The 12,584-nt window shown below is 37.0% G+C and overlaps 3 protein-coding genes across 4 annotated transcripts; all 3 read left to right on the forward strand.

Moving 5' to 3' along the window:
* The first annotated feature begins 734 nt into the window (after positions 1–734).
* Positions 735–4,638, forward strand: LOC9329218. 2 transcript variants are annotated; one of them, XM_021013704.1, is made up of 3 exons: positions 735–898; positions 1,106–2,423; positions 4,366–4,638. In XM_021013704.1, exons 2-3 carry the CDS (start codon positions 1,115–1,117, stop codon positions 4,377–4,379), a joined length of 1,323 nt encoding a protein of 440 aa, XP_020869363.1. In that variant the 5' UTR covers positions 735–898; positions 1,106–1,114; the 3' UTR covers positions 4,380–4,638. The 2 variants fall into 2 exon arrangements, with proteins under 2 accessions (XP_020869363.1, XP_020869362.1); XM_021013703.1 differs by lacking the exon at positions 4,366–4,638 and having other exon boundaries at positions 736–898; positions 1,106–2,746.
* A 106-nt stretch (positions 4,639–4,744) lies between these two features.
* Positions 4,745–7,691, forward strand: LOC9326493 (wall-associated receptor kinase 5). Its single transcript, XM_021013705.1, has 3 exons — positions 4,745–6,153; positions 6,245–6,418; positions 6,491–7,691. The coding sequence occupies exons 1-3, from the start codon at positions 5,301–5,303 to the stop codon at positions 7,687–7,689; spliced, it is 2,226 nt and encodes a 741-aa protein (XP_020869364.1). The 5' UTR covers positions 4,745–5,300; the 3' UTR covers positions 7,690–7,691.
* A 3,126-nt stretch (positions 7,692–10,817) lies between these two features.
* Positions 10,818–11,897, forward strand: LOC110225086 (wall-associated receptor kinase 2-like). The gene has a single exon (XM_021013816.1). The coding sequence runs from the start codon at positions 10,830–10,832 to the stop codon at positions 11,688–11,690; it is 861 nt and encodes a 286-aa protein (XP_020869475.1). The 5' UTR covers positions 10,818–10,829; the 3' UTR covers positions 11,691–11,897.
* Positions 11,898–12,584: the final 687 nt, after the last annotated feature.

Consider the following 12,584-nt stretch of genomic DNA (forward strand, 5'->3'; position numbering starts at 1 on the left):
TATAAGGAATTGATACTTTAACCTTAACAAATATATTCTCAAATTTTAATTTTTTTTTTAGAAATAAATTACTTTTTTTTTTATTAAGTAAGAACCTTTAAATTTGGTATTTATTAACTCTTATTTTCTTTATTGTACTAAATAATTGTAATTCTTAAAAGTGATTGTTGTTCCATTAAAATATATGATAAGTTTCCGTTTTCTTATCACTAACTATTTAAAAATAATTACGCATTATATGTTAAGATATAATTATCTTATTTTATATTTCTCCAATCTCAATTCAAAAGTTTCATGTTTAAATACGAGTAAGATATAATTATTCATTATCTGTTTTATATTTGTTTTTCCGTTTTTCATATTTAATTTTTTTGTAATTTTTTTTTAAATGGAGGGTAATAATATAAAGTATGTGAATTAATTTATTTTAATATTTTTTTCTTAATAAATAAGATATATGAATCCTACCAAAATAATAAAATGTGATGACATGGATGTTGATGTGGACACCTTAGATGGAGAGATAACTCTCTCATTTTATATATAGATTTACCATATAAACAATAATAATCGATACTATCAAATTTATTCTCTTTTCTGTCTGTCTATTAAAGTAATTTAAAGATAATAAATCATCTATGCAAATAATCGAAGCTTGGAAAGAAATTCTTGCCCATGATTATTGAACCATGGTTAGTGGAATTTAGCTATATATATTAAGTCCAATCACAAGGTATCAACAAACAATAGAAGTCCAATCACAAGGTATCAATTTGGCATTTCATTTTTTTTTTTTTTTAAAAGCCTTCTGTCATATACTCATATGTTTAGAGAGAGAGAAACCTGAAGAAGCTGGCCGGAGAAGACGAAAGAAAGCAACAAGGTCCAAACTTTTTCTGTGAGTTACTTCCTTTGACTCATCTCTCAATATTTTACCGCTTTATTTCTTCATCTCGATGCCTCTCTGCGTTTTTCTCTACTAAAGTTTCGATTTTTAATTTCCCCCAAGATCCAGTACTAATTTTGTTGACAAAGTTTATACTTTTCAAAATCGACTTTTGACTTTTTGAGATCTGTTTTCTCTTCGATTTCTCTGATGAATTAGGAAGAAAAAATGGATGGGAATTTTCCACAAGGTGGTGTAGTTCGTGGTGGAGCTGCTTCTTATGGTGGATTTGATTTGCAAGGTTCTATGAGAGTTCAACACCAAGATTCCATGAATCAGCAACATCGACACAATCCTAATTCTCGACCACTTCATGAAGGTCTTCCCTTTACTATGGTTACAGGTCAAACCTGTGATCATCATCAGAACATGTCTATGTCTGAGCAACAGAAACCTGAAAGAGAGAAGAATCCAGTGAGTGATGATGATGAACCAAGTTTCACAGAGGAAGGTGGTGATGGTCATAATGAAGCTAATAGATCAACTAAAGGATCTCCATGGCAACGAGTGAAATGGACTGATAAGATGGTGAAGTTGTTGATAACCGCTGTTTCTTATATCGGCGATGATTCAAGTATGGATAGTGGTAGTAGAAGGAAGTTTGCTGTTTTGCAGAAGAAGGGGAAATGGAAATCTGTTTCTAAAGTTATGGCTGAGAGGGGTTATCATGTTTCGCCGCAGCAGTGCGAGGATAAGTTTAATGATTTGAATAAGCGGTATAAGAAGCTTAACGATATGCTTGGTAGGGGAACTTCTTGTCAAGTTGTTGAGAATCCTGCGCTTTTGGATTCGATTGGTTATTTGAATGATAAAGAGAAGGATGATGTTAGGAAAATCATGAGTTCCAAACATCTTTTCTATGAAGAGATGTGTTCTTACCACAATGGGAACAGATTGCATTTGCCTCATGACCTTGCTTTGCAGCGTTCGTTACAGTTGGCGCTTAGAAACAGAGATGATCATGATAATGGTGATTCTAGGAAACATCAAATGGAGGATCTTGATGATGAGGATCATGATGGGGATGGTGATGAACATGATGAGTATGAGGAGCAACATTATTCATATGGAGAGTGTAGGGGAAATCATTATGGAGGTGGTGGTGGTCCTTTGAAGAAGATTAGACAAAGCCATAGCCATGAAGATGCAGACCATCCGAGTCATGTGAATTCTCTGGAGTGTAATAAAGTCTCTTTACCTCAAATGCCGTTTTCTCAAGCTGATGTGAATCAAGGTGGGGCAGAGAGTGCAAGAGCAGCTTCGGTGCAGAAGCAGTGGATTGAGTCGCGGACTCTGCAGTTAGAAGAGCAGAAGCTTCAGATCCAAGTTGAATTGCTGGAATTGGAGAAACAGAGATTCAGGTGGCAGAGGTTTAGTAAGAAAAGGGATCAAGAACTAGAGAGAATGAGGATGGAGAATGAAAGGATGAAACTTGAGAATGATCGGATGGGATTGGAGTTGAAACAAAGAGAACTGGGTGTTGAATTATAACGGAATTGACTTCACTTCTCTTGATTAGTATATACCTTCGCTAAATGAAGTCTCATTTTCTGCTTTTGTAAGCTTGCTTTGTTTGGAATGATCTCGAGACTTTGTTGTGAGAGATCATTGTGGTTGCATCAGTGATGAATTGTAGTAATATAAGCAGCTCTCTAAGGTTTGTTTCCACACAACCTCTCAGTAATTAACTGGTTATCTTCATCATTCTGCTGTATTATTTTCAACATCTTAATCCAATTTTCTGGGGTGTAACAAATGTCTCATTATTAAGCCAGTTTGAGAATGAGTTGTTGCTAACTATTTGCTTCTAAGAAGATTAAATACTTTTCCACATGGAACCTTACGCAGTTTATACTTTGGATCACACAACTCTTTACTGGAAAATGAATTAGACAGTGTCCCAAGAGCTGCGTTTGCTTTTCTGCCTTTTTAACTTGTTTCGAAGATTCTTCAGTTTGACGATGTTGAATTTTCCTGAAGAATCTTGAAGCTATATTCGAAAGGTTTCTTTCAGTTTGAAGACACATGTTCTTCTTTTATCTCTTTTAACATGAATATAGAGATGTTTCTGACTAAAAAGCCTGTTGTGTTTGCCTGCTTTTGGTCCATCTCATGCTTGCTTCTCTTTCCAGTTTTTGGCGGGTTAGTGATGAGAATCTTCTTTCCTTTCTGTTGTTTCAATTTAGAGTTTTCTGGATACTTAATAGTTACTAACAAAGAAAGGGTTTCTTCTATATTAACTTCTAAGTATCCAGAAAACTCTAATTTGAAACAAACTCATATTTTTGGTCTGCAGGTTATATGTAAAACATCTTTGACTCGCTGCTTCATACACCTGTGAAATTAGAACCTTGAAAAGTTTCATTTCCTAGCATGGTTAGTGATGCAATGGAGAATATAAGAAGTCAATCAAGGCGTAGTTATGAACTGAGGTTGGAGCAGGAACCACAAGGGAAAGAAGTCTAGTATCTGCCTTGGTGTTTATGCTTTGTTCCTTCAATACTCAAAAATGCACCAGAAGAAGAACTCTTTACACCGAGTATGTGATCTCCATTCACGCTGATAGCATATCCAAATCCAAACAACACCTACCAAGGCATGAGAAGCTGCAGTGCTGGAGACGTACAACTTCGACCTCTTTGTGGCGAACCAACCACAAATTCAGCTAAGCTGGAATAGTCTGACCCTGCCAAGGTAGGAATTCTGTATACACTCTCTGCATTTCAAGCTTTCACTATCTCTATGAGCGGCTCCGGGCACCAAACTGACTTGCAAGCAATTGAACAAACGAAAGTAAACATCAAAATAAAACAGAGCGTGTTATGGTTAGGAACCAAATCTATCAAGTGGTGCTTAAAGTTTACACGTATACTTTTGATGTGATAATCAATGTTTAAAAATGGTAATTTTGACAAAGACTCGAGTTGACGAAAGCTCAAATGGCTGTTTCGTTATTTGTTAAATGGGTTTCTATTCTATATTATCTTAAATCCCGTGGTCAGAAGCATGCCTATTCTTCCCATTTGGTGTTTTCTTGTAGAAGTTACCAACCCTTACGGTATTTGAATCCTTCAGAAAAAGAAAAAAAAAAAAACAAATTGTTAAAGGGAAGCAAACGTAGACGTTGAGATATTATTATATGGCATATGAAGCATACTGCTTCAACGCCCCCCTTGTACTACAAGGACATGTACTTCAATTAACTAACATTAAAGTAGAAAATGTCTTTGCTTTGTAATTGGACAATGGATTATTGATTGTAGATTTTGGAAGCAAACTAAAAGGTGAAATGGGAATGGGTCTCCGAAATTAAATAGATGATTTGAAGAGCCCTTGCTTTTTTTTTTTTTTATAAGAAGCGTCACAGAGATGAACACTAAAAACTGGGATGGGATTGGAGTTGAAACAAAGAGAACTGGGTGTGGAATTATAACGGAATTTGCTTCACTTCTCTTGAGTGGTATATAGCTTCGCAAACGAAGACTCATTTTCTGCTCTTGTAAGCTTGCTTTGATTAAAATGATCTCGAGACTTTGATGTGAGAGATCCTTGTGGTTGTATCAGTGATGAAGGTTGAGAATGTAGTGAGAAAGGAGTGGTTAATATAAGAAGCTCTCTAAGGTTTGTTTTAACTCAACCTCTCAGTAATCAACCGGTTAAGGCTATTTTCATCATTTGCTGTATTATTTTCAACATCTTAATCCAATTTTCTCATTATTAAGCCAGTTTGAGAATGGAGTTGTTGCTAACTATGTGCTTGTAAGAAGATTGAATACTTTTCCACATGGAACCTTAATACTCCAGATAACCTTAGGAACCAAGTCTTCAGAGGTGCTTAACACACTTGACATATATTTTCGAAAATCACTCTGAATACAGCTAATTAATGTTTTAAAAAGGTAATTTTGACAAAGCCTCTAGTTGACGAGAGCTCTCAAATGGTTTCTATTACATATTTATCTTAAGGCATGTTGTAGTCAGATTCTTACCTATTCTTCCCATTTGGTGTTTTACTTGCAACTAATTATGGTATTTGAATCCTTCCACACAAATTTTTTATTGTTAAACTGAAGCAAACGTAGACGTTCGGATAAAATATGGTATCTGAAGCATACTTCAACGCCCCCTTGTATTACACTGACATGGAAAGTAGAAAATGTCTTGGCTATGTATTTGGGCAATGGATTATAGTATTGTAGATTTATGAAGCAAAGTAAAAGGAGGAATGGGAATGGGTCTCCGAAGAAGGTAACGGATGGTTTGAAGAGCCCTGCCTTTTTCTTATAAGAAGTGTTACGTAAATTGGAGAAAACTCAAAGAGGAACAAGTTTGGAGGGATAGAGAGAGAAAGAAAATGAAGTTCCAGGAGGGTGTGTTCTTGGTGGCTATTTTCTTCTTCCTTGGATATACGCAGCTGGTGAAGGGGCAACATCAACCTCGCCACGATTGCCAAACTAGATGTGGCAACCTCACAATTGATTACCCTTTTGGTATTTCTACAGGTTGTTACTATCCGGGAGATGATAGTTTCAATATCAACTGTGAGGAAGATAAACCAAATGTCTTACGCAATATTGAAGTGAGAGACTTTAATCACAGCGGCCAGCTACGCGTTATGCTTAATCGATCTACTGTTTGCTACGACGAAGAAAGAAATAATGAATTCAATGCTTACCAGTATAAGCTGGATAATTTATCTCTCTCCCCCAACAACAAGTTTACTTTAGTAGGCTGTAACGCTTGGGCACTTCTGAGTACTTTTGGAATACAAAACTACTCAACTGGATGCATGTCATTATGCGATTCTCCCCCGCCGCCAAATAGCAAATGTAATGGTGTTGGTTGTTGTAGAACTGACGTCTCTATCCCGTTGGATAGCAATAGAGTTGTAACTAGACCATCTCGCTTCGAAAACATGAGTTCCGTGGAGCACTTTAATCCTTGCAGCTACGCCTTTCTCGTTGAAGATGGTATGTTTAACTTCAGTGCTTTAGAAGATCTTAAGAATCTGAGGAATGTCAAGCAGTTCCCTGTGGTACTAGATTGGTCTATCGGAAACCAGACATGTGAGCAAGTTGTAGGCAGAAATATATGTGGTGGGAACAGCAGATGTTTTAATTCTAGTCGTGGAAAGGGTTATAACTGCAAATGTTTAGATGGTTTTGATGGGAATCCATACCTTTCAGATTCAGACGGCCGCTGCAAAGGTAAATCAAATTAATTTCTTCTTCTTTTGAGTGTAAATTGTTTTTCTCACTCAGTTCTTGTTGCATCTTACGCACTCTTTCCTTGGGCCAGACATCAATCAGTGTACTAGTGGTAAACATAACTGTTCAGATCCCGACACATGTAGAAACAAGGTTGGAGGCTTCTATTGTAAGTGCCCATTTGGTTACAAATTAATTGCAACAACAGAGTCCACTATGCGCTGCAAGAGGCCTGAATATATCATATGGACTCAAATATTTCTCGGTAAACTCCCCGCACTGGTTCTAGATTCTTTCTTTAAATCAACTCGCTCTAATCATGTGTGATGTGATTCAGGAACCACCATCGGCTTCCTGGCCATCCTGCTTGGGGTTAGATGTATACAAAAAAGAAAGAAGCACGGGAAGGAAACTGAGGTACGACAAAAATTCTTCGAGCAAAATGGCGGCGGCATGTTGATGCAGCGACTCTCAGGAGCAGGGCCATCAAATGTTGATGTCAAAATCTTCACTGAGGAAGGAATGAAGGAAGCAACTAATGGTTATGACGAGAGCAGAATCCTGGGTCAAGGAGGCCAAGGAACTGTCTACAAAGGAATATTACCGGACAACTCCATAGTTGCTATCAAAAAAGCTCGGCTCGGAGACAATAGCCAAGTAGAGCAGTTCATCAACGAAGTGCTTGTGCTTTCACAAATCAACCATAGGAACGTGGTCAAGCTCTTGGGCTGCTGTTTAGAGACTGAAGTTCCCTTGTTGGTCTATGAGTTCATTGCTAGTGGCACTCTTTACGATCACTTGCACGGTTCTATGTTTGATTCTTCGCTTACATGGGAACACCGTCTGAGGATAGCCATAGAAATTGCTGGAACTCTTGCGTATCTTCACTCATCTGCTTCTATTCCAATCATCCACCGAGATGTCAAGACTGCTAATATTCTCCTGGATGAAAACTTAACGGCCAAAGTAGCTGACTTTGGTGCTTCAAGGCTGATACCAATGGATAAAGAAGAGCTCGCAACTATGGTGCAAGGCACTCTCGGCTACTTAGACCCAGAATACTACAACACAGGGTTGCTAAATGAAAAGAGCGATGTTTATAGCTTTGGGGTAGTCCTAATGGAACTGCTCTCAGGTCAAAAGGCATTGTGCTTTGAAAGGCCTCAAACCTCAAAACATCTGGTGAGTTATTTTGCCTCGGCCACGAAAGAGAATAGGTTGCATGAGATTATTTATTGCCACGTGATGAAAGAGGATAATCAGAGGGCGATGCAGAAAGCTGCAAGAATTGCTGTTGAGTGTACAAGATTGACGGGAGAAGAAAGGCCAGGGATGAAGGAAGTAGCTGCAGAGCTAGAGGCCCTAAGAGTCACAAAAACCAAACATAAGTGGTCAGATGATCAGTATCCTAAAGCAATGGATACTGAGCACTTGGTTGGTATTCAAAACTTATCAGCACAAGGCGAAACCAGTAGCAGCATTGGCTATGACAGCATCAGGAAGGTAGCAATATTGGACATTGAAGCTGGCCGCTGATATTTCCATCAAACTCTCACTAAATGACTTAACACTGTTGGCCACATTCCGTTCGATCTGATCAGGTTTCTTCCCTCTTCATACTCATATTAAATATTTGATTAAACTTAAATATTTGATTAAACCCTGTAAATAAAAAAGATAACAATCAAAACCTTTGTGCTTGAGACATTCTTGTTTCGCCAGATCATCAATCGTTGTGTTTATAACTCTCCTTTTCATTTGATTAATTATCTCCTTGGTTCTCCTCCAAACAGTGTATCAAATTCTTCGATTTAAGGACGCATATATTGTAACATGGTTTTTTGGGTTGAATAAATTTAACATTCATTAAAAAAAAAAAAAACAGTGTATCAAACATTGCATTCAGGAAATGTATGGATTGGTGGTTTAAGATCATCAATTTTATATTTGTGTGTATATAAATAAATCCCTTTTAATTGGAATGGTACACTTCAGTATCCAATTTGGTATTTGAAGATTTAGAGTTCTTACTCAAAATCAAGAATTCATGAACTTGAATCTATTATGAATATATGATGATGTCTCTCTACGGTGAAAAAAATCGAAATAAAGCATCAAAAGAAAACAGAGCTCAAGAACCTGATTCGTGTTATTTGGCCCGTTTATCAGAGCATGAGCATGATTCGTGTTCTCACACTGCCCTAGTTCTTTGTTAAAACAGATAAAACGCGAAAAGCTTATCCTTCTCACTCTATCTATCGCATCTTTGGCACCGGAAACCGCCGTACATATACTCCGGCGCAGTATATCAAACTCCCGGAATATCATCAGCTCACCGAGTCACTCGAATCAGGGATTCATATGGAAAGACGATACTACCCTCATATCACTGTTTAAAATGTTTAAGGGTGATATCGTAATTTCAGTTCTAAGATTTTGATCCTCCAGTTCTCGAGATTTTTCTCTTGTATGCCTCTAGAGCTTCCTGTAATGAAATCTTTATTATGAGCGATTTTGGTCACATGTTGTTACTTCCCCTATAATTTTGGTAATTTTTCTGATCATCTAATGTAGCTCTCTTTAATTGTTTTAAGCTGAAAACAAATCTCCTTAATGAGCCCCTCTGAATATCTAAAATGTAAAATGTTATTATTTTGGTCCAGTGGTAAAGAAGAGAAAAGTCTCCGCCACCTGGGTTCAAGTAGCATTGGCCACCGGAGTTCGAATTTTAACATGGTTTTCCCGGGCTCCAGGATTAGTTTTTGGGCCTATAAAGCCTTTAGGATCACCTATGTCAAGCAAAGAAGAGAGGACATAGAGAAGTTGACGAAGTTCTTCAAATGATTGACCAATGTAGCAATAATGGACATTGAAACCGGCCGCTAATCTGATGTGTTTAAGAACCTTTATGCTTGAGAGAATATTTTCTCGTGAAAATATCACATGTATTCAAGAGTTTCAGATTGTGAAATATATATCCCCTTCAGAAGTATATAAGTTTGTAACTGGGAATTCAGAGTTCTAATTCAGGATCCCAGTTTCATGAATCGGAAAATCAATCTATGATGTAGTAAAACTAGAAAGGATCAAACACAAAAACAGAGAATGTTATCAACTTATGGTCACCAACCTGCTCCCTAGATCCTTCAAAGGAAGAAAATCTTCGACGTCTTATTCGTAAACCAGAGCATAGGCTTAATTAGAAAGATCGAACCAAGCATTCTTTTCAAAACTGCTTTTACACTCAAGGATAGGCCTGGGCATTCGGATTTCGGATCGGATTCGGTTCGGATTTATTCGGATTCGGATAATTCGGGTAGGAGAGTTTATTATCCGTTCGGATTTTATGACTATTCGGATTGGGTTTGGTTCGGATAGTGTCGAATTCGGATCGGTTTTCGAGAATGAAAAAAAACTAAAAAATGTACAATTTAAATAAAAAAAATAGTTCAATCTTACTAAAATTTGGCCAAGTTTTACAAAAATATGTATAATTTTAACAAATATAACTAAAAAAATTTCCAATATCTAGGTTATTTAAAATATTTTTGTTATTTGTTATAAAATTATAGCTAAATATAACTAATATTTTTGGATATATAATTTTATTTTCGGTTTTCGGATATCCTTTCGGTTTTCGGTTCGGATCGGGTTCGGTTCGGATAATTCGGATAGGAGAATTCATCATGTGTTCAGGTTTTGTCACTATTCGGTTCGGGTTCGGAGCCGGATTTTACGGATCGGTTTTCGGATTTCGGATTTTATGCCCAGGCCTACTCAAAGATATCATTATCCAACATGTTCTAATTGCTACAACATTTCTTACAACAATATCTCCTAATCATGTTCATAATCTAATAAAGTCGTAAAGATAGGTATCAATAACTCAAAAAGAGAAGCCAGCATAGTTGTACTCTTTTCTACTATAAAACGCACAAATGGTTACTCGATAATTCATAAACTCAACTAGACGAGAGCTCAAATGACTATAATTTTTTTGCTGTCAAATGGGTTACTATTCTAAAATATCTAAAGCACATTGTCAGATTCCTTAAACCAACCACAAACCGTTATGATACTTGAATCCTTCTATATAAACCAAAAAAAAATTGTTAAGACGTAACGAAAGGGAAAAGTAGTGACAATGAGAGGGTATTATATGTGCTGAAAAGGAACAATTGAGCTCCCTCTTTCATTACACTGACATTGTCAGATTCTTACTTTTTCTTCCCATCTGAAGATTCCTTCCACCAACCGTTATGATACTTGAATCCTTCTACAGAGAAGAATAAATAATTGTTAGATGTAACCAAAGGGAAATGTAGTAACAGCGAGAGGATATTATATGGGCATTTAAAGCACACTTGGACTCCCCTCTTGCATTACACTAACAATTTCTTCATCACTTGACCTATACTTAAATAGAAAATAATGTCTCGACTCTTGAGAGTGTGGTTGGACATGAATTATATATAGAATTGTAGATTCTCTGGGAATGAGTCTTCCAAGTAAGAAAAAGAGAAGGTCTTAAGAGAGGGATTTGTTTAGTCGTCATAAAAAGCCTTAAATAGATTTAAGAAAAGAAGAAAAAGTTTGGAGAAAAAAGTGTGTTGATCAGGAAAGAGAGAGAGAGAGAGAGAGAGAGAGAGAGAGGGAGAGAGAGAAATAGGTAGAAGATGAAGCTGCAGGGTCTGTTGTTCGTGGCAATTTTTAATCTTGCTTATACCCAGCTGGTGAAGGGGCAACCTCGCCAGGATTGCCAAACTAGATGTGGCAACGTCACAGTTGAATACCCTTTTGGCACTTCTCCAGGTTGTTACTATGCCGAAGATCCTAGTTTCCATCTCCCTTGTAACCAGACAAAGAAAATGTTCGTTGATGACATGGAAGTGATAAGCATTTCTCAGGGCGGCCAGCTACGCGTCTGGTCTCCTGTAACATACGCATGCTACAACAACAAAGGACATCTCACAAATGACACTAGCAGACTTTTTGGCCTGGGTAATCTCTCTCTCTCCAACAACAACATACTCACTGGAGTAGGGTGCACCAGTTACGTGTATCTGAGAGGTTATGGACGTAAAATTCAAACAATTGGTTGCATATCAGGGTGTGGATATCTCCCGGAAAAAGGATCATGTTCTGGTGAAGGTTGCTGCCAGATCCCTATCTCTAAAAATATTAGCAGTATTTATAGGGTCTTGCCACGTAGGTTTGAGGGACAGTCTAATGATTTCGAAAACTTTAATCGTTGCACCTACGCATTTCTCGTTGAAACTGGTAAGTTTCACTTCTCTGCTTTGGAAGATCCGAAGGATATGCGGAACGTCACAGAGTTCCCTGTGGTACTAGATTGGTCTATTGGAGAAAAGACATGCGAACAAGTTGGAAACAAAAGCATATGCGGTGGGAACAGCACATGTTCTGATTCTACACGTGGAGAAGGGTACATCTGCAAATGTAAAGACGGCTACGACGGGAATCCCCACATTCCAAACGATTGCCAAGGTACTTCAACTTTTTCTGTTGCTCACTAATGTTGGTGTTTTCTTCTCACAGATTTCTCTTCTTCCTTTGTCAGACATCAATGAGTGTACTGAGGATAAACATAACTGTGGGAACGAAAAATACTGTATGAACAAGGAAGGATCCTTTGAGTGTAAGTGCCCATCTGATTACCGCTTTGATATTGCAAAGGGCTGCACACGTAAAGAGTCTAAAGACTTTCAATGGACTCCCATTCTTCTTGGTAAGCTCCCCTCACCTATTAAATTGCATGGCAGGGCATAAAACCATGTTTTAATTTTATGTTTTGGCAAAGTGAGAATTGGTTTTCAAGTTTTGACAATTTAGCCAAAATCTGACCATTTTACCTCTGCCAGCATAACTATGTACTGTTTATTGTACGGTTCAGTTATGCGGTTCAATTACGTACACTGTTCCGGTTAGGCAATATATTTTCGTTTTTTATTGATTTTTGCAGTTGTACAGTAAAAAATGGGGATTAATAATATTAAAAAACAATGAAACATCAGGATTTAATGCCCAAAAAAGTTTAGACATGACTCATGTCACAATTAATGCAAAGTCATCATTACTTTTTCTAATATTAGTTTATATGTGTGAATAGTTGTAAGAGATAAACATGATCCATCAAACAAACAAATTAGTCTGAACCAATGTGATGTTGGAGAAGTTTTGATCTTCTTGATTTACAAAGTTTAGAGCCAAGACAAGCATTGATCGTGTAAGTAATGAAATTGGTTAAGAAGTTTTTTGTTATAACACACTAGGGTCTTGATTGTGTTCGAAATCAACATTGTTTTTATATAAAAACCCAGAATATTGTTATTTTCAATTTTTTTAGTTGAAAATGCTAAATGAGGATAGATTTATGTATATAAATGTGTAGTTGGGAATTCTTTTTGTTT

The sequence above is a fragment of the Arabidopsis lyrata genome (assembly GCF_000004255.2).
Source record: "Arabidopsis lyrata subsp. lyrata unplaced genomic scaffold ARALYscaffold_1, whole genome shotgun sequence".
Lineage (NCBI taxonomy): Eukaryota > Viridiplantae > Streptophyta > Magnoliopsida > Brassicales > Brassicaceae > Arabidopsis > Arabidopsis lyrata.